At 41.5% G+C, this 17,348-nt stretch overlaps 5 protein-coding genes across 5 annotated transcripts; 1 reads left to right on the top strand and 4 right to left on the bottom strand.

Moving 5' to 3' along the window:
* Window positions 1-464: 464 nt before the first annotated feature.
* Window positions 465-1,731, bottom strand: EAE98_009147 (uncharacterized protein; the record flags this gene model as incomplete). The annotated part of the gene is made up of 2 exons (XM_038956768.1): window positions 1,449-1,731; window positions 465-1,282 (listed from the first exon to the last, which is right to left on the bottom strand). Exons 1-2 carry the CDS (start codon window positions 1,588-1,590, stop codon window positions 465-467), a joined length of 960 nt encoding a protein of 319 aa, XP_038806834.1. The 5' UTR covers window positions 1,591-1,731.
* A 480-nt stretch (window positions 1,732-2,211) lies between these two features.
* EAE98_009146 (uncharacterized protein) lies at window positions 2,212-3,528 on the bottom strand (the record flags this gene model as incomplete). The annotated part of the gene is made up of 2 exons (XM_038956767.1): window positions 2,212-3,251; window positions 3,393-3,528. The coding sequence occupies 2 exons, from the start codon at window positions 3,526-3,528 to the stop codon at window positions 2,212-2,214; spliced, it is 1,176 nt and encodes a 391-aa protein (XP_038806833.1).
* A 410-nt stretch (window positions 3,529-3,938) lies between these two features.
* EAE98_009145 (uncharacterized protein) lies at window positions 3,939-5,681 on the bottom strand. Its single transcript, XM_038956766.1, has 7 exons — window positions 5,443-5,681; window positions 5,294-5,364; window positions 4,959-5,229; window positions 4,777-4,859; window positions 4,598-4,719; window positions 4,411-4,549; window positions 3,939-4,350 (listed from the first exon to the last, which is right to left on the bottom strand). The coding sequence occupies exons 1-7, from the start codon at window positions 5,630-5,632 to the stop codon at window positions 4,057-4,059; spliced, it is 1,170 nt and encodes a 389-aa protein (XP_038806832.1). The 5' UTR covers window positions 5,633-5,681; the 3' UTR covers window positions 3,939-4,056.
* Window positions 5,682-7,274: 1,593 nt separating this feature from the next.
* Window positions 7,275-9,366, bottom strand: EAE98_009144 (uncharacterized protein; the record flags this gene model as incomplete). The annotated part of the gene is made up of 6 exons (XM_038956765.1): window positions 7,275-8,402; window positions 8,450-8,504; window positions 8,587-8,623; window positions 8,729-8,844; window positions 8,899-8,942; window positions 9,001-9,366. The coding sequence occupies 6 exons, from the start codon at window positions 9,364-9,366 to the stop codon at window positions 7,275-7,277; spliced, it is 1,746 nt and encodes a 581-aa protein (XP_038806831.1).
* A 3,223-nt stretch (window positions 9,367-12,589) lies between these two features.
* EAE98_009143 (uncharacterized protein) lies at window positions 12,590-17,192 on the top strand. The gene is made up of 4 exons (XM_038956764.1): window positions 12,590-12,730; window positions 12,988-13,172; window positions 13,624-13,940; window positions 13,990-17,192. The coding sequence occupies exons 3-4, from the start codon at window positions 13,672-13,674 to the stop codon at window positions 16,859-16,861; spliced, it is 3,141 nt and encodes a 1,046-aa protein (XP_038806830.1). The 5' UTR covers window positions 12,590-12,730; window positions 12,988-13,172; window positions 13,624-13,671; the 3' UTR covers window positions 16,862-17,192.
* The last annotated feature ends 156 nt before the right edge of the window (window positions 17,193-17,348 follow it).

Here is a 17,348-nt window from a genome sequence, read left to right as displayed (position 1 = left end):
CTTCATTCATCCTGACAGACTCCTTCCTCCATCTATCTATCTATCTTGCTTTCTAATTGCTTTCTAAGTGTGATGTGATTTCTTCGCTAAAGCCCCTTCGATGGATGAATGAAGGAAGGAAGGCTATGCGGCTAGAGGATGTAAGGATGTGAGGATGTGAGGATGTGAGGATGTGAGGATGTGAGGATGTGAGGATGTGAGGATGTGAGGATGTGAGGATGTGAGGATGTGAGGTGATGTCACTTCTGATATCTTATTTCTCGTGTTTCTTGTTGCGGATTGTATAGACGTTATTTCATGTTTTGTGGTTTGTATTGTGGATATGGATATACATGATAACCCAAGTGAGGCAGACAAACAAATCACATTTAATTACCTATTCATCGGAATACGTGGTTTGGGATTTCTTTCACGTGTTTTATTCTCCTGAAAGGGATTTTCTTTATAGGATAGAGGAGGTTGTGTTAGTAGCCAAAAGTATCGTAGGTGGATAGGTCGGGGAGGATCGTGGGAATGAATCTTTTTTTGATAGGCGGGCGGGGGAGAGGTTTGTTGGGGGAGGTTTCGTGGGGAGGACGGGAGGGGTGGGGGTTGGATGTGGATGTGGATGTGGAATGAGAGGGATTGGTTGAAGGACGTGGTTGGGGATTTGTTATCTTTTTCCTCGCCAGCAGCTCTCGCTTTTCTTCAACTCTCTCGGTATCCTCTCTTCTTCCACTCCCATTCCCATTCCCACTCTTCATCTTCCCGGCCCGACCATCTCTCCCCCCACCCCTCTTCTCCTCCTCCCTCGCCTTCCTCCTCCTCTCTCTCCTCTTCCACCTCTCCATCTCCTCCCTCCCCACCACCCACTCCCTTCCCAGAAACCCCCTCTCCGGATCCTTGAGTTCTCGACACTCATCCCACCACTTCCTCTCCACCTCCGTACTCCCCACGATCCCCATCTTCACAATCTGCAATTGCGGAACCTGCATGTATGATCCCACAATCCCCAGGATGCGCACGACTTTGCACTCGGTGATGTCGTTCCAGGGGATTTGGGGGGTGGTGATGGAGGGGCTGCTACTGGAAGGAGGATGGCAATTTAAATTTGAATTTGAGTTTGAATTTGAAGCAGCTTCCAAGGAAGGGAGAGGTAAGAGTGCCACGCATTCTATACACACACCGCTCGAGTCATCGATGGTGTAGACGCGACGACGGGCAAAAGTATCGATGGAGACGACGAGCCCGATGAGTTTTATGTAGCGGATGGGATGGTTGAGGTAGTGGTGGATCAGTTTGTCTTTTGGTTTTGGGGGAAGAAATTAGCTGATTATTCTCTTGATATCATAGCGCTCTTGTGCGATTTATCCTGACGAACTCCGGTCCACGAGAGGTGGGAAGATGGAGAATCGGAAATCGAGAAATGTTACAAAAAGATGAAGAGAGAAAGAAAGAAATAAACAAACCTTCGAAATATACCCCCCGAGTAGTCAATGAAATAATATCTGCACAGCGCAACGCACACCATTTATGGATGGTAGGCGAGAGATCATACAGATATGGTGGTAAGAGAGGCGCGACGGCAGATGTGGATGAGGAGGATGTCATGACATTTTCTTTTGGAGCATGGTGCGATGCGGAAATGAAGGGAATGGTTGTATGCGATTGATATCTAGGGTTTGTGTTGAATAGTGACGGGTGGGAAGTTTAATCTGATTGTTGGATTATTTTTAGTTTTATTCTTTGCGATCGAGTCTCGTGTGTGTGAACTGTTTTGGTGTTTTGATCAATGGACCGACCGAGGTGAGAGGCGAAAGTGGGGATGGAAATCGCGAGGTTGACGCGTAGGAAGGTTGTGTCACGTGTGGATGACGGACAGTATTGCTACAAGAGGAGCACTGGTGGAGGTATAGTTCAGATGTGAGCGATATCCTCAAACAAGTAGCACATTCTTCAATTATCAAAGATTGTAACAAGCAATTAGTAGAGCAGGATGCTCGATCGATTCGGCCTCAAGTTGGACTTTATGATGGAATAGAAGATGTATAAAAGACTCATATCAAGTGCATAGACATCCATAGAGTTGTAATTCTATTAAAAGTAAATGGGTAAATCTTCGCATTAAAAAATCATTGTAGTTATTAACGCCTTCTTCTATGCATGTTGTATCCATCCGACCATATATGAAAAGATCAAATCCTTGCAAACTCCATTTCCATGTTCATAAAATCATGCCCGAGTAGTTTTGCCGCGCTTGGATTGCCGAGTTGGTTGCTTCTTTGTTCTCTTCTTAGAAGCTGACTTCTTGGACTCAGGCTCAGACTCGACCTCTTCCTCATCTTCCTCAGCTTCTTCTGCTTGAAAATCATCACCAACGTCGTCCATTTCTACATCTTCATCTTCATCTTCTTGCTCCACCTCCGCGGGTTCTCTCTTCTTGCCGCTTGATGACTTCTTCTTCGGTGCCGGTTTTTCATCTTCCTCAACTTCATCCTCCGAGTCAGTTGCTCTTTTCTTCCCCTTGCCCTTGGCTTTATCTTTGCTCTTGCCTAAGCCGTTTCGAATTCTTTGAAACTCCTCTTCACTCAGCTCACCAGGGCCCTTTGCCGACTTGCTTCCGCCATATTTTGCCTCTAAGTTATCAAAGAAGCCACCCCTTGAAGCCTGTCTGGCCTGAATAATAGCCGCTAGGTCATCCATGTGACCAGGGACATTTTTCTTTGGCTTCTTACTTTGTTCTGCTACATCCCCACCAGATCCCTTCAACAATTTATCAACACCCATTCGTTTGGCGGCCTTTGCAGCTTCTTTCTCCTCCGCTCTCGCCTTCTTCATTCTATTATCCTTCGAAGCCTTAGTTTCCTTCCTAAAGACAGCATATTCCTTGACTTCTCCAGTTTTGATTGCTTCCTCTATGATCTCGCGGAATCGTTCTTCATCATCGACCGGATCACTTAACATGATGACTTGATACATCTTTCCCCATTTTCCTTCGTATTTGGTGTAAGCTGCCAGCAGATCATCTTTCTCCTCATCGGAACCTTTGTAAACATTGGCGAATTGATTAATGGCATCAGAAGTAACAACATCTTTGTATTGCTCGGAATAAAACTCGGTCCAGGAAAATCCATCAGCATCGACAGACTCAGAGGTAGATCCAGTACGATCATAGCGTTTGCGACGGTTTGGATTGGAGAGAACAGCATATGCAAAAGCAATTTCTTGGAATTTGATGTGCGAATCAGATTTGAGATGTTCTGGAGCTTTGTCTGGGAGGTTGTTAGTTGTCTGGATGGACTTTATGTAGGGGGCCTTTGGAACTATCTTGATGATGACAGGCCCAAATAGAGAAGCTCATATGAATTTTGCGTTTGTAATATAGAGCCGTGTCAATAATTGTTATAACATACCTGGATGGTGCTTCAAGGCACTTTTGCGATATGCGCGTTTGATCTCATCTTCAGAAGCGGTTTTCTCAATACCAAGAACTTCGTATGGATTGATTTGAGGAGGATTTTCATCTGCAACATCGTTGTGAGAAGCCATTTTGAGATTTTTGTTGTTGTTATTGGCAAATTGTTGAACGATGGTGAATTGGGACTGTAACTTATTATTTAATAACTTTGTTTGTTCGAGGAAACGCGATTTGATTATCGAGGGTCGCGTAAAGTGCTTTTGTAGCGCTAGTGGTATCTTAGCTTAGGTTTCCTGATGATATGGGATGGGGAAGGCACTGCTTAGTCATGGGCGTCATGGTAAGAATAAATTATCTAAAACTTATTATCTTAGCTCTGATGAGTCCACAACTATAAATACTTCTGAATATTCAGTTCTCTTGAATTATCTCGAAACTTCCGAATCCGATTGATTTTAGATCTCAATCGAGATTCTGATATTTTTCTGGTAGTTATGCCACTTAGCGGTGCTAAGTAAGGGTGAGCAAGCAACCAACGGTTGGATCATAAAATATACCTCCATACTCTACAGAAACAGCTTTTATTAAATCATCAATTCTTTACTTAACATTATATATACTTTCATCATGTAACTCGATCTCTCTCCTCGCCAATTAAACTAAACGTTGAAATCTACCCAGCTCACATCCCCAAATTTTCCTTCAGGATCCTGGAAAACTTCCGCTGGACTACTGTAAGGAGCCCACTGGCTGTCATTGTATTGGACATCAAACAACGAAAGAGCTCGTGCAGTTGCGTTGTATCCCGGGCCATAATTCTTATATTCAGCTTGGGTGGTGCTGTAGTTACCATTGTTGGCATTGTAGCGGGCAGGAGCCCAGTCGATATAACCTGCGGGGAGAATCGAATCGTCGAGGTAGGTACGGGCAAAGATAGATCGCATTTGTGCATTCTGTTGAATTATGGTTAGCTAGCTTCTTGGTAGAGGGTATCGATTGTGGGGAAAACGTACCCAAGGTCTGCCAAGTGGACATTTGCCTTGGATGCTTAAGCTGCTATTTGCTTTCTGCACAGTTGAATCTACAATATACACTCCATATTTGTTCTCGAAAGTCGTGTTGGTTCCTTTCCACGCAGTAATTCCTCCACCACTGAGAAAGGTCAGCTTCTTGTTTCAAGGCGGATTTAGATTTACATACCACGATCGAAGTAAGATTTGTGTGTTAGTGACCCAGAGAGTTCCGAAGCCGTAGAAGAAATCGGTCTGACCGGCGACAACAGATTGAGACATGTAGGAGTTGGATAGTTTTCCTACGTAAACCTTGGATGTGTTAGTTTGAAGGAATGGGGAGGGTGATGAGCAGGTAGATGGACATACAGTATCTTGGTAGCTATAGAAGCCGGTGTAGTAGAAGCCACCGTTTGCATAACTTATGCTCAATGCAAGGGAAGGTCCATCAGCTATTACTTTGTTAGAAAGTTTTCTTTCTGGTTCCTCCCTTCCTTCCAGTTATCTTTTAACCCTCTCTTTCTTCTCCCCTGCGAAATGTAGCAACTCACAGTATGGCACGAAATCATTGATGAGATTCAGATTGTATGTTCTAAAATCCGTGCATCCGAATGGTGTTCCTGGTGGGACAGCAAATCCAGTCGTTCCACTTCCAGTCAATGATGCATTGAGATTCGGTGCAACGGTCAAAGTGGATGTGTAAGCATTATCCCCAGTACCAGCAACCGCCTTCCAGATAATATTGACGGTGTTCGCAGATTGATTATGAGGATTTGCGGTTTGTCCGAGCAAATATGTGGGACCACGACGAGTGACGTTGACCTTCAATGCGATGTTAGCATATGAAGAGGTTGGGTCCAAGAAATAATTCAAGCAGAATTCTCACCTGCTCTGTATAGTTTCCGGATGCAATAAGGATAACATATGTATCAGTATTATTTGGCAAACTTGCCACAGCTACAATCACTCATGATTAGCCTCAATTCGGCCCTACCACTTCTCACTCAATATCTTATCCGGATTCCAACTACATACCAGACTGTACTGTCTTAAAACTCGAATTATTGCCGGTGAAATCTACATATTTCGTCTTTTGCAAATCACAGCCTTCCAATGGATTTTTTGAGTGTTTTTGACAAGCATGTCTATGCGCCTCGTTATTGATGTTCCAGCTTGCTGTGACGATTGGAAGCAGAGAAGCAAGAAATAATAACGGGCGAACCATTGTAAAGACTTCTTTTGGCAGTCAATTGAAAACAGAAAAGACAATTGGACTTGAGCAAAAAAGGAGCGAGTGGAAAAAGGCCGAGAAGGGTGCTTTATGGTTTAAATACGAATCCAAGCTTTGATGGAGAACTTCATCCATGGGTGGATTACAGCTTGCCGATACTTCGGAATAATTCATGACCCAGGGCTAGGTTCATTGTTTCCCCTCTCACCGACTTGCACATATACGCGTCTCCGCCATTACCGGTGGTATCATTTGAGATTGGAAGTCTTGGGTCTCTCTTTTTGCCTGTAGATAAATACCCTTGTCTGGAAAGCTTGCATGTAAGAGCTTGTTTGCTGCTAGTTTAAGCCTAGGTGCATGGTTTACGGGATGCCAAGTAGGATAAAGATTCGGACGAACGATTTTCCAGTCAGGTACCGGAATGGCGGATGGAGATGGGAAGCTTAGATAGGCATTAATGCCTTGGATTGGGTGCAATGCGCGGTGTCACTAGAAACCTTAATAGATTACGTAGAACTTGAACCAACATATGGGGGCTTGATTTATCTTGTTTCTGGTGTTGAAATTTGTGATGATCTCTCTCGCAGCTTGAGATGAGATCTACTTAATCAACACCCAGGTAAAGTTTGTGGGGAAATTCAAACCTCCATAATCTAATCTAGAGTCTGGGGTGATCCTAGACCAGGGACTTTAAGAAGCTGGAGAAAAACGCCGGTGAAATGGTTTGGATTTTGCGGGGAACGGGAGAGGATTATCGCGCCAATAGGAGGGGCTTGAGCATCATACTGAAAAATGGGGGGTGGTGTGTGTAGGGATGGGCGAATTATATAATTTGGGGGTCGATTATATAATTTTATATTATAATGCTTTTTGAGGTATATAAAATATTATGTTAAGTTTATGTATGTGTTTTTTGGGTCAATAAGATTATCAGGATAAATGAAAGTGAGTCGTTTTTGAAAAAAGTTTTGGATGGGTTTTAATTTTCAATTTAGTGTACAATTAGATCTAAAAGTCAGGTGCTAATCATGTGATTTATATACTAATTATTTTCTTTTTAAAATAGCTTCAAAATAGCTTTTTATAAGGTTTTTATAGGGTTTTATAGGATTTTATGATTAGTTATAATATAATGCAATCTAAGCGATATTACATATTATATTTGACTGAGCGATATACGATATTATATATCATCAAATCGCCCAACCCTAGGTGTGTGCGCAAACGAGCCTTGAGTTCTGGAAATTTGATGGAGTTTCGGTTTGTTCGTTTTGATTGTGTTTTTCCTGCGATACCTAGGTATGGGATGATCTTTAATACATTCTCGCATTCGATGTATGCATGATTTTGGGTTATCGGATGGATTCAATATCCCTGGCTCAAAATTTGAAAGTGCACATCAATGTCTGACTTCACTTTGATATAAAATAGTCCCCTGCGGCTTAACGTTTTGTAAAAAATTTGAATGTTCAACTTGAGTCTGGAAATCAATTGTTTGTAAGAACTTGACTGATGGTGCTATATCAAAAGAGCTCTAAGTTTAATGATAGATCGAGTGAATGCTCTACTAGTTATACAATATTTAAGAGTGTGTGGCAAGTTCTGAACTGACAAGTGCACGCAACTTATTCATATCTTACAGCGCCATCTCTCCACCGTTTGCAATTTTGCTCTTCTGTTCCTTTCTCTTTTCTATCTCTTTTTCTTGTCCATGTCCTTTTTTCACACTCTTCCAATCCAGTCCACATGCCGCCAGGAAACTACCAATAGCACATGCAGTAGTCACCCAATAACAACGCGTAAGGCCTTCCACATAAGCTTGTCGCACAGCACCTATCGCTTCTTCTTGATTCAATTGTGCTAGTAATTGCTGAATTTCTGTTGCCCCGCTGTGTAAGAATAGCTGAGGATCAAGTTGTGGAGCATACTTTTCTATTCCAGATTTTAGACCATTTTGAAAGAGAGTTTGACAGACAGATATAAAGAGGGCGCCGCCCAGGGATTGGAAGAATGAGACACAGGCTGTCCCAACTGGAACGTCAACTAGTGGGACAACGGTCTGGACTACTAGGACACCACCCTGAAATCCAACGCCAATTCCAATACCGGTTATGATTTGGAAGCCGAACCAAGAGGCAAACGGCGTGGTAAGAGAGAAGGTAGTGATGAGACCAGAACCGATAGCGAACAGTATCATACAGAAAATCATCACAGGAGTGTAATATCCGATTACAGTGATAAGGCCTCCAGTCACTATGGAGGACAGAACGGTGGATATCAAGAGGGGAAGGAGTTCGATGCCGGCCCTAGTAGCAGAAGAACCCTTGACGGACTGAAAATAGATTGCCAGGTAGAAGATCAAAGCAAAAAAGCCTGCGCCGAAGAGAAACGCGAAGACATATGCGAGTAGTGTATTACGATTTTGGAAGAAGCGAGGAGGCAGAATACCTTTGTCGCCAAGAACGATTTGCGAGATGATGAACAAGATGAATAGCAAGATAGAGCCAACAAGAAGACCGATGATCTTAGTAGAACTCCATGGATATGTCGTGCCACCCCATTGGAGAGCGAGTAGAAGGCAGACGACAGCTGGGATGATAATGATAGTACCGATGAGATCGAGCTTCATTACACGAGCAAGAATGGTGAGGTTCTCAGGATTGTTGGCGCGGTGGATTTTGAGATAGACCACTATTACAGCAATAGCGATGGCGCCTATAGGTAGATTGATGTAAAAGCACCAACGCCAAGATACTTTGTCGGTCTATTTTGATCAGTATCTGCTCTCGTGAAGTGTCAAACTGAACTTACAAAGACACCTCCGAGTAATGGGCCGGCGACCGAAGCAATCCCCCACATTCCTCCGCTGAGTTTGCATCCTGTCAGTAATCATGCAAAACCCATTTAAATTGCTACAAGTTCTTTCCTACAAAAGCGTTTTCACTTACATCAGACCAAAAGCAGCCGGTCGTTTTCGCAGGGGTACTGTTTATTAAGTCAGCATTATTAAAAAAGGCCAATGAACTAAAAGTGAACGAAGTCGGTTGAAGTTTCCATATGGCCACTGAGTCCAAAAAACCTTGCACTTACAGCAATATGCCAAAATAACAATCGCTCCCGAGAACAAACCACCGACACCTATACCAGCAACAGCTCTACCAACAATCAATGCAGTACTATTCGGCGCAGTGGCGCAAACCAAGGAACTGTTTTATTTATTAATAAATATGCGCATTTACATAGTCATGTTATGACATTACCCGATTTCGAAAATGACAATAGCCACGATGAAGGTAATTTTGATCTGTGTTATTTCATGAACCTCGCGCCGTACAATGAGAAGTATATGCTATCTTGCTTACACTGAATATAGTATATATCCTACCAAAAGTCGGCTGTAGAGCCGTGGTCGTCAACAGGTATGCACTGCCATACCATCCAATATCTTGTATGCTATTGAACTGGTCTGTTATTTTCGGGATGGCAGTTGCGATAATGGTCTGATCTAGAGCTACTAGGAAGACTGCGAGGCAGAGCGCGGCGAGAATGACGACCAATTTCAAGCCATGGGGGTAAACTGCCTCTTCATCATCGAGTTCGTCGGGGCTTGAAGTTAGTTCTTTCTGCAGAGGTATGTTGTTCCCTGGTGCAGATTCCTCTGGTGTGTTGTTTTGGGAAAGCGACTCCGACGCGTTGTGTATATCAATCTCGTTTTTAAGCTCCTCCATGATGGGCTTGCCTTTGACTTTGATTTTGTTTGGATTGATGGTATTGATTTTGACACCTCAGGTTATGTTTCCCTTGGATGGTCGACCGGATGGAATTGATGGCAATCAAGTGTGCCTAGCAAATTCAACGAGACAACTTAAATCTCAATAAGGAAGCAGCGACACATGCCTGCTCGGCAGAGAAGCTGAGAATAATTGCAACATCATCAACTGACTAACTCACTTTATGAGTATGAGAAAGTCATGAGGCCAATAATTGAAGTTATTGTCAATAAATTGACTTCTTTGTTGATGGTATGCCTATGATTCATTCAACATCCATAAGCTCCTTTGATTCGCCATGGCAACTAGCCAAGAAAGCCACAGATGTGCATGGCATTCTCATCGGTCAACTCTATACCCCGTAGTCCGGGGTAGTGGCAATATATGGAGGGACCAATGCAACGATTGCTCTTTTGTGTAGCGGCTCTGACGCTCCCTTTAGTTGCGGCATACGGTATTATGTCTTGCACTGTTGCAGTTCTCGGTTGTTGAATTGAAATTCAAACAATCTTGCCTAGTGATTCTCGAACAAGTAATGGTGGTTTCTCGTACAGCCAACTGAAGCACCCTTTTTTAGACTGTTTCCTATTGATATATTGACCAAAAACAAACAACCAAATGAGAGTTTGGGTGGCATACCCACGATCATACGGAATTACAATGCTGCTGATGATTCGATGTTATAAAGCAATACGCCATATTTCTGTAAAGGTCATCTTAGCCGCTCCTGCAGTGTGAATAGCAATATCAATGGGCGGTGCTTATTTACCTTGGAGCCATAGATGTTGTGAACTCACTGCCGTGTGCAGAAAGGCTGGTAATCGTTACTCAATCTTGACACCGATTAAGCTGGCTGCACAAGATTATGTTGCACGAAAAGGTGACTCTTTCTTCGTTTGCTGTTTCCTTGCCGCAATTAGAGAATTAAAACAAGTTTTCTTGGTTCAAAGAGCTGCAGGGTGGCAGCTTAGGTTACATGAGTGCTTGACACATCACCATCGCATCGCATCAATCAATTATTCTGATAGTGATGATTTGCTACAAATCACATAATTGGAGGCACAAATTCGGGATCCCCTCCTTTCAATCAAGCATGTGACTACGCGTCGAAAAAGATCCACACTGTGTTTCTATGTACTGTCGTTGTACTGAGGCCGATTTGAATCATTTGGCCAAAACCCCAAAAATAGATTTCTGCCTAAACTAAAAATGTATTTAGAATTTAGTGGTGTGCTTTTATATAAAAACATTCAACTCAATATACAACTTTAAAGGAATTAATAAAAAGAAAAGAAAAGAGATATAATTAATAATTGGAATTCAAGGAATCGATTGATAAAATTCTTTTTGAATTATCTCAAAAATTGAAATTTATACCAATATAATAATATTCGAATAAATTTCAATTTTAATATTAGGCTTTTTACTTTTTGAATATTATTATATTGAATAAAAATTTCAATTTTTGAAATAATTGAAAAAGAAATATATTAATCGATTCTTTAAATTCTAATTAATAAAAGGATCTCTTTTCTTTTTATTTTATCAATTCCTTTAAAGTTGTGTATTAAATTTAAGAAATTCTATATTATTAAAGAGATTAGTTTGGTTAGTTGAGGTTTGATTAGTTATAATATCTAATATTTGAAGTATTAATATAAAACAGATATAATTGAAGTAATTAGAATTATAGTATATTAAATATCTATTTCAAATTTCAAAATAATTCAAAAGTAATTATACTAATCGATTCTTTGAATTCTAATTAATAATTTTATTATTTTTCTTTTTATTTTATAAACTTCTTTAGGGTTATATACTGAATTGAATTTTTTTTTAAATATTTTAGAAATTATCTAAAACTATATTAGTTATACGATTTAAGTAAGATAAACTCGAGCTCAAACTTATTGTTTTTATATAAAAATAATAATATATCTTTTTATATACATATATATATATATATACAGTTCTATATTCATATACTATACTAAGAGCGATTCACAGGATCACATGACCAATCACGTGATCGTCGCTTATAAGCTTCCGAAAGCGACCATACGAAAACGACCGTATTTAGCTTCCGAAAACGATTATTATTAGTTTCCGAAAACAACTATATTAGATTCCGAAAACGACCATTAATAAAGAATAAGAAAAGGAGCTTTATTTCGAAAGGAATGGCCGGATTAGGAAGAGATCTACGAGAGATAAACGAAAGCGGAAAGCTAGGTTAGAATAGAAAAGGTATATAATATAGACTTTTTCCCTCTTAATATAGGATAAGAAATTCAATACTACAATACAGATTCCTAAATATCACGTATTTTCATTGCTTTTTAGTTGTTAAACTGAGCCAGCTTCCCATAATAGACTAATATTAGTCTAATCCCTCTTATATTCTATATATATACTCTATACTTATATACCTGCTTATGACCTATAATAAAACTTAAAATAAGGAATTCTTATTAAGCTTATTTTGCTTATTCTCAAGTGATTTATATATTATAAGAAAAACTATTTGAAAATAAATTTCAAAATTAATACACTTCCTATAGAAAATTTCGAAATGAATTCTAAAAACATATAAATAAAGCTAGTTCTAAAAGCTATTTAATAATATAATTTCTTTTATAAAAAATCTTTAATAAGATTGAATTCTATTTATTTTTATAAAATTTCTATAAACACACTATACAGATTCTAAAATTTCTTTTTTCATTAAACAGAAATCTATTTTTGGGGTTTTAGCCAAATGATTCAAATCGGCCTTAGTAGTTGTCCCGCTTCTTTGGTGAATGCTTGGTGAATGCACGAATTGAGTTTTTGTTGAGATTTCTCTTCAACTTTCGAATTTGAGGAGAAAGGCAGTACAAAATTATATTCTCATAATAGCTTAGAATTTGAGGAAAGAAGAGGAGCATTTAGATACCTTGATGTCGTTGCATTATATTTATTGAGTGAGGCAGATTTACACAAATCACAACGCGCTTTTGACTCTTTATCGTTCTGCCCAACATCTATCAAAGAGAAAGTGGGGTAACAAAATGTCAAAATGATGGTACTGCATCCTCACCAATCGTTCTTGCCGGGGGCTGTGAGCTGAAGTTACGTTGCCCTCCAAGGTTATCTATCTCCAAATTCTTTCTTTCTTCTCAACCTTCTTTTTCTATTCCACCACGCGAATATTTTCTTATTTCAATATCACTTACTTATCTGAAATATCATATATTATATCGTATATTTTGGATTTTTATGAAATCCCAAGCGTTTCCCTGTTCCCCTCGGTTCTAATTACAAGCTCGACGATCACAAACAAGTAAGTAGCTAGAAAATCCTGCTCCTCACAAAGCCTCGCGACAGGAGAAAGAGCCAGCTGTTTGAGATGCTATTTGGTTGCCGAGTGTTGTTTATATCTTTGAGCAATCAAACCGTCCTTCAGTTTAGTTCGAATCGGGCCATCGAAAGGTGGTATGAGGCCTGCTTGTATTCGGCTTTTTCTCTGAGTCGCGAGAAGGCTCCATATATCACTCTTAATAATGCATCCCTTTGCGTCTGCTAACACGATTACTGCAGCAAGCCAACCCCTCATTTGTTTTGGAATTCCTCTTGCTACTTATCTCGCCAACGAAACAAGAAATCGTACCATTAACTCATTCTTCTTTAAAGTCTTTACTGCAACGCAAGTAAAAATCCATATCGGTTGTCACTATTGGTAATCATCGGTCGATTGTCTAGCTTCTCAGTTCAGCTCCCAGGAGGTATGCTTCATATTCTTTCAATATCCATTTCTTCCAATCATGGGATAACTTGACTGTGTTTTCGTGGCACAATTTTGCTTTCCAAGATTAGCACTTTGACCCCTACAAATCATCTTTGGCACACAACCAATTACCACATATGAGTTTTCAATTCACATTTACTTTTTCCTTCTTCATTGGCACGCACAATACATGATCTCTTTATTGCTCATAAGACATTATGTTGTTTCACGCTCTGGAGTTCAGTTCAACCAAACAACATGTTTCTCCCACTCACAAAGCAAGCCCGCTTTGGTAGCCAAATGGCACATGCTCAATTCATGATGTTCTACTTATAAAACAATCTTCTACTTTCGCTATGCCAAGATTGGAAAGACTTATCTTCGCAACTTTCATCGCTCAGTCTTCTATGTCTGGCCTTCTTAACTTGCTCTCTAACACCCACTCGCAGATACACTCAACACTCTTTCCCTTTGAGAGAACCCTAGTGAGTCGTACCATGTCTTTTGACCCTGCACGTGGACGTGGCCGCGGTGGTCGCGGTGGCGGAGATCGTGGTGGAAGAGGAGGTGGAGATCGTGGTGGACGAGGAGGTGGAGATCGTGGTGGACGAGGAGGTGGAGGTCGTGGTGGTGGAGATCGTGGTGGAAGAGGAGGTGGAGATCGTGGTGAACGAGGAGGTGGTTATGATGGTGGAAATCGTGGTACTTATGGTAGCCGTGGTGGAGGTCGTGGTGGAGGTCGAGGTGGCCCGGTATCCATCTTCAGGTAAGGTGCTTGCATTATACTCCGAGTAGTGATCTAATACGCTCTGCAGGGATCCTAATTATGCAGCGGAAGCACCTGACGCCAAAGTCGCGAAAATGGAAGACGACTATCATAAGAGCTCATCCGGGATCAATGCCTTGAATAAGATGTCGTTCAACCAAAGATTTCCTACTCGCCCAGGATACGGCGAAAATGGTCGAAAAGTTCAGCTGTATGCTAATTATTTTGCATTAAACACAAGCCCGAGTTTCGCTTTGGGTCGTTACCCGGTAACCATATCCCCGAGCATGGACGACAAAAAAAAGAAACGGGAGCAGCTTTTCAATCTCATCCTCGAGTTGCCAGAATTTGCAAACATACCTCTGGCCACTGATTTTGCGTCCATGATAATCACACCGAACAAATTGCCTTTCAAAGAGGAACGTGTTTTCGACATTCCTTGGCGAAACGAAGGAGAGGATGATCCACTTTCAAATGCCCAAATTTATAAGGTTCGGATCGGCTCTCCAACGTCTTACACTATCCCCGATCTTGTCCAAAGCTTGGGCAACATTTCTGCGGCTAATGTATCAGAAGTTCAAAGAGAGGAGGCTATCCAGGCCATGAATACGGTGATGGGGTTCTTCGCCAAGAGCCAGAAAGGAACTGTTTCTATTGCAAATAATAGACACTTCTCCACAGCTCAAGCTGGCAACCAGCATAACTACACGACCCTGAATTATGGACTGGAGGCTATACGCGGGTTCTATCAGAGTGTTAGACCAGCTACTGGTCGACTTTTGTTGAACGTAAACGTCACCCATTCCGTTTTCCTCGAGCGTGGGCCATTGAACGTTTTCTTCCAAAGACTTGGTCATGCCCATAGTGTTGTGGATAAGATAAAGAGAAAGCGAGTAGAAGTCACTCACTTGGCTGCAAAAAAGTCCAAGTCCGGTATCATCATTCCCCGAGAAAAGACCATTTGGGACTTGGCTCGCCCAAGTGATGGTAGAACCGAAGAGCACCCCCCACAGGTTGCTAAATATGGCGCTGGGCCAAAAGAAGTCAAGTTTTGGATTTCCGCCGAACAACCATCAACGAAAGCCAAAACTCCATCTAAACCCGGATCAAAGCAGGGTTCTAAGCCAGCCGCAACAATCAACAAATACATTACCGTGTATGATTATTTCAAATTTAAATATCCGAACATTGTTTTGAATCCGAAATTTCCTGTAATCAATGTTGGCAACGACTCCAACCCATCTTACCTGCCGGCGGAGGTCTGTAACATAAAGCCAGGCCAAATTGTGAAGAAGTCTTTACTTGGAGATCAAACTCGTTTGATGTTGGATTTCGCAAATAGAAGGCCAGAGCCTAACGCCATGTCCATTATCACTTCTGGTAAACAAGTCTTGGGCTTGAACAATAAAGACAATCCTCTTCTCTCTAAATTTGGTGTCCAGGTTGGTAACAGCCTTATAACTGTTCAAGGTCGTGTTTTGCCACCACCCGTGATCAATTACAAGAATAGACAACATCGTCCAATGACAAAGGTACCCATGGATGGTTCTTGGAATATGAGGGACACTCGTTTCCACACTTGCGGAGATCTAGGTAACTGGACTTACATGGTGGTTGAATCCGACAAACGTGGTGCTAGATGGGACCACGAAGCAGCGGCCAATACAGTTAAGCAGTTTAAGGCCCACCTTGAAGGTGCAGGAATTGGAGTCCAAGGTTGGATGGATACACCCGCGCCTACCCCTAAGCATATAGATGGGAACGAAACAGCTACATCTGCCGATATTGAAAGAGTATTCCGAATGATGTCTACATCTTCAAACCTGAAGAAACCCAAGTTTCTTCTATGCATCCTTCCAGTGGATGATGTAATGCTTTATAACACGATAAAGCGGTTCGGAGATACCAGAGCCGGTATACATACAGTTTGCGTACAACACTCCAAGTTTGCAAAGGGAGACCCGCAATACTTCGGTAATGTCGCATTGAAATTCAATCTCAAGGCTGGCGGTATCAATCAGACAATCGACAAGCTTGGGATTATCAACGAAGGGAAGACAATGGTCGTTGGAATTGACGTAACACATCCATCCCCAGGATCAAAAGACACGGCACCTAGTGTTGCTGCCATGGTAACAAGCACTGATAAGCTCTTGGGTCAATGGTCCGGTATCTGCCGCTTACAAGGCCAAGCTCGTCAAGAGCCGGTATCAGAGCTCGAACCTATGTTTATTAGGCAACTGGACATCTGGCAGAGAAAGAACAAAAAGTTACCTGACAATATTCTGATTTATAGAGATGGTGTATCGGAGGGGCAATACAATATATTGCTTGAACAAGAACTTCCGAAAATCAGAAATGCTTGTCGTCAGAAGTATCCCGCCGACTACACCAAGAAAAGCCTGCCACGAATCTCAATCATAGTTTGTGGAAAGCGACACCACACTCGATTTTATCCAAAGGACACTGATAGTGCAGACTCTAAGTCGAACTGTCCCGCCGGAACTGTAGTTGATCGTGGTGTTACCGAATCTCGCAACTGGGACTTCTTTCTTCAGCCACATCAAAGTCTGATGGGAACGGCCAGACCTTGCCATTATTTTGTCATTCAAGACGAAATATTCAAGTCACAAAAAGTGAAGGCTCCTCACACTACTTCAGCCGATTCTCTTGAAGAACTGACGCACAATATGTGCCACTTGTTCGGGAGGGCTACAAAGGCTGTGAGTCTATGTCCGCCTGCATATTACGCAGACTTGCTGTGCACTCGCATGAGAGCATATCTCGCAGATCAGTATGATCCTCCAACAGGTCGGACTACACCAGAGCCTGGAAATCCTTCAACCCCGTCCACGAATGCGATAGGTCAAGGCAGAATCAATATCCACCAAGATATTACAGAGTCGATGTTCTGGATCTAAACATTTCGATGTGTTCCTGGTCGTATCTTTAGATTCCCAGATTACACTCTATTCCGAGAGCCTTAGTGCATAGGCAAGCAGACTTCAATTTTCAACATCTCCATTCGTCGAGGCATTTTTCAACCATGCCGATTGTTTGTTGGGAGCGAGAGATAATTTTCTTTTCCCGTTCACTGTTCACTCATTTGACTATTGCAGCAATCTCTACGTTTCCGTAGATAACAGCAACTTTTTCGATTTGCGTTTCCAATTTTGGTGCGCAATAACTTCAGCTTAAATGAATAGTATCGAAATGCAAATATCAGATCTTTTCCATACTGCAATTTGACCTATCGTGACATGTTATGATAAGTGTGGAATATCGATCGAATGAATTTTACATACCGTGTGTAGCACACAGCTGGAACTCCAACAGACTGACAACTATCTTCTTATATCTTTGAGATAAAAAGGAATTGTGTCAAATGAGAGGTTTCAGCCTCCTTAC

Source organism: Botrytis deweyae, assembly GCF_014898535.1.
Source record: "Botrytis deweyae strain B1 chromosome Unknown BDEW_026, whole genome shotgun sequence".
In the NCBI taxonomy this organism is placed as follows: Eukaryota; Fungi; Ascomycota; class Leotiomycetes; order Helotiales; family Sclerotiniaceae; genus Botrytis; species Botrytis deweyae.
Note: the sequence above shows the minus strand (reverse complement) of the source record. Positions and strands in the feature narration are given on the sequence as shown.

Excerpts from the sequence above, each read along its gene's own strand:
- EAE98_009145 (XM_038956766.1), bottom strand. The coding sequence starts at position 5,632 with ATGGTTCGCCCGTTATTATTTCTTGCTTCTCTGCTTCCAATCGTCACA. Across the intron at positions 4,550-4,597 it reads CAAATCTTACTTCGATCGTG|TGGTGGAGGAATTACTGCGT; the intron begins GTATGTAAATCT and ends GACCTTTCTCAG. Across the intron at positions 4,351-4,410 it reads GTCCACTTGGCAGACCTTGG|AATGCACAAATGCGATCTAT; the intron begins GTACGTTTTCCC and ends ATAATTCAACAG.
- EAE98_009143 (XM_038956764.1), top strand. The coding sequence starts at position 13,672 with ATGTCTTTTGACCCTGCACGTGGACGTGGCCGCGGTGGTCGCGGTGGC. Across the intron at positions 13,941-13,989 it reads GGCCCGGTATCCATCTTCAG|GGATCCTAATTATGCAGCGG; the intron begins GTAAGGTGCTTG and ends TACGCTCTGCAG.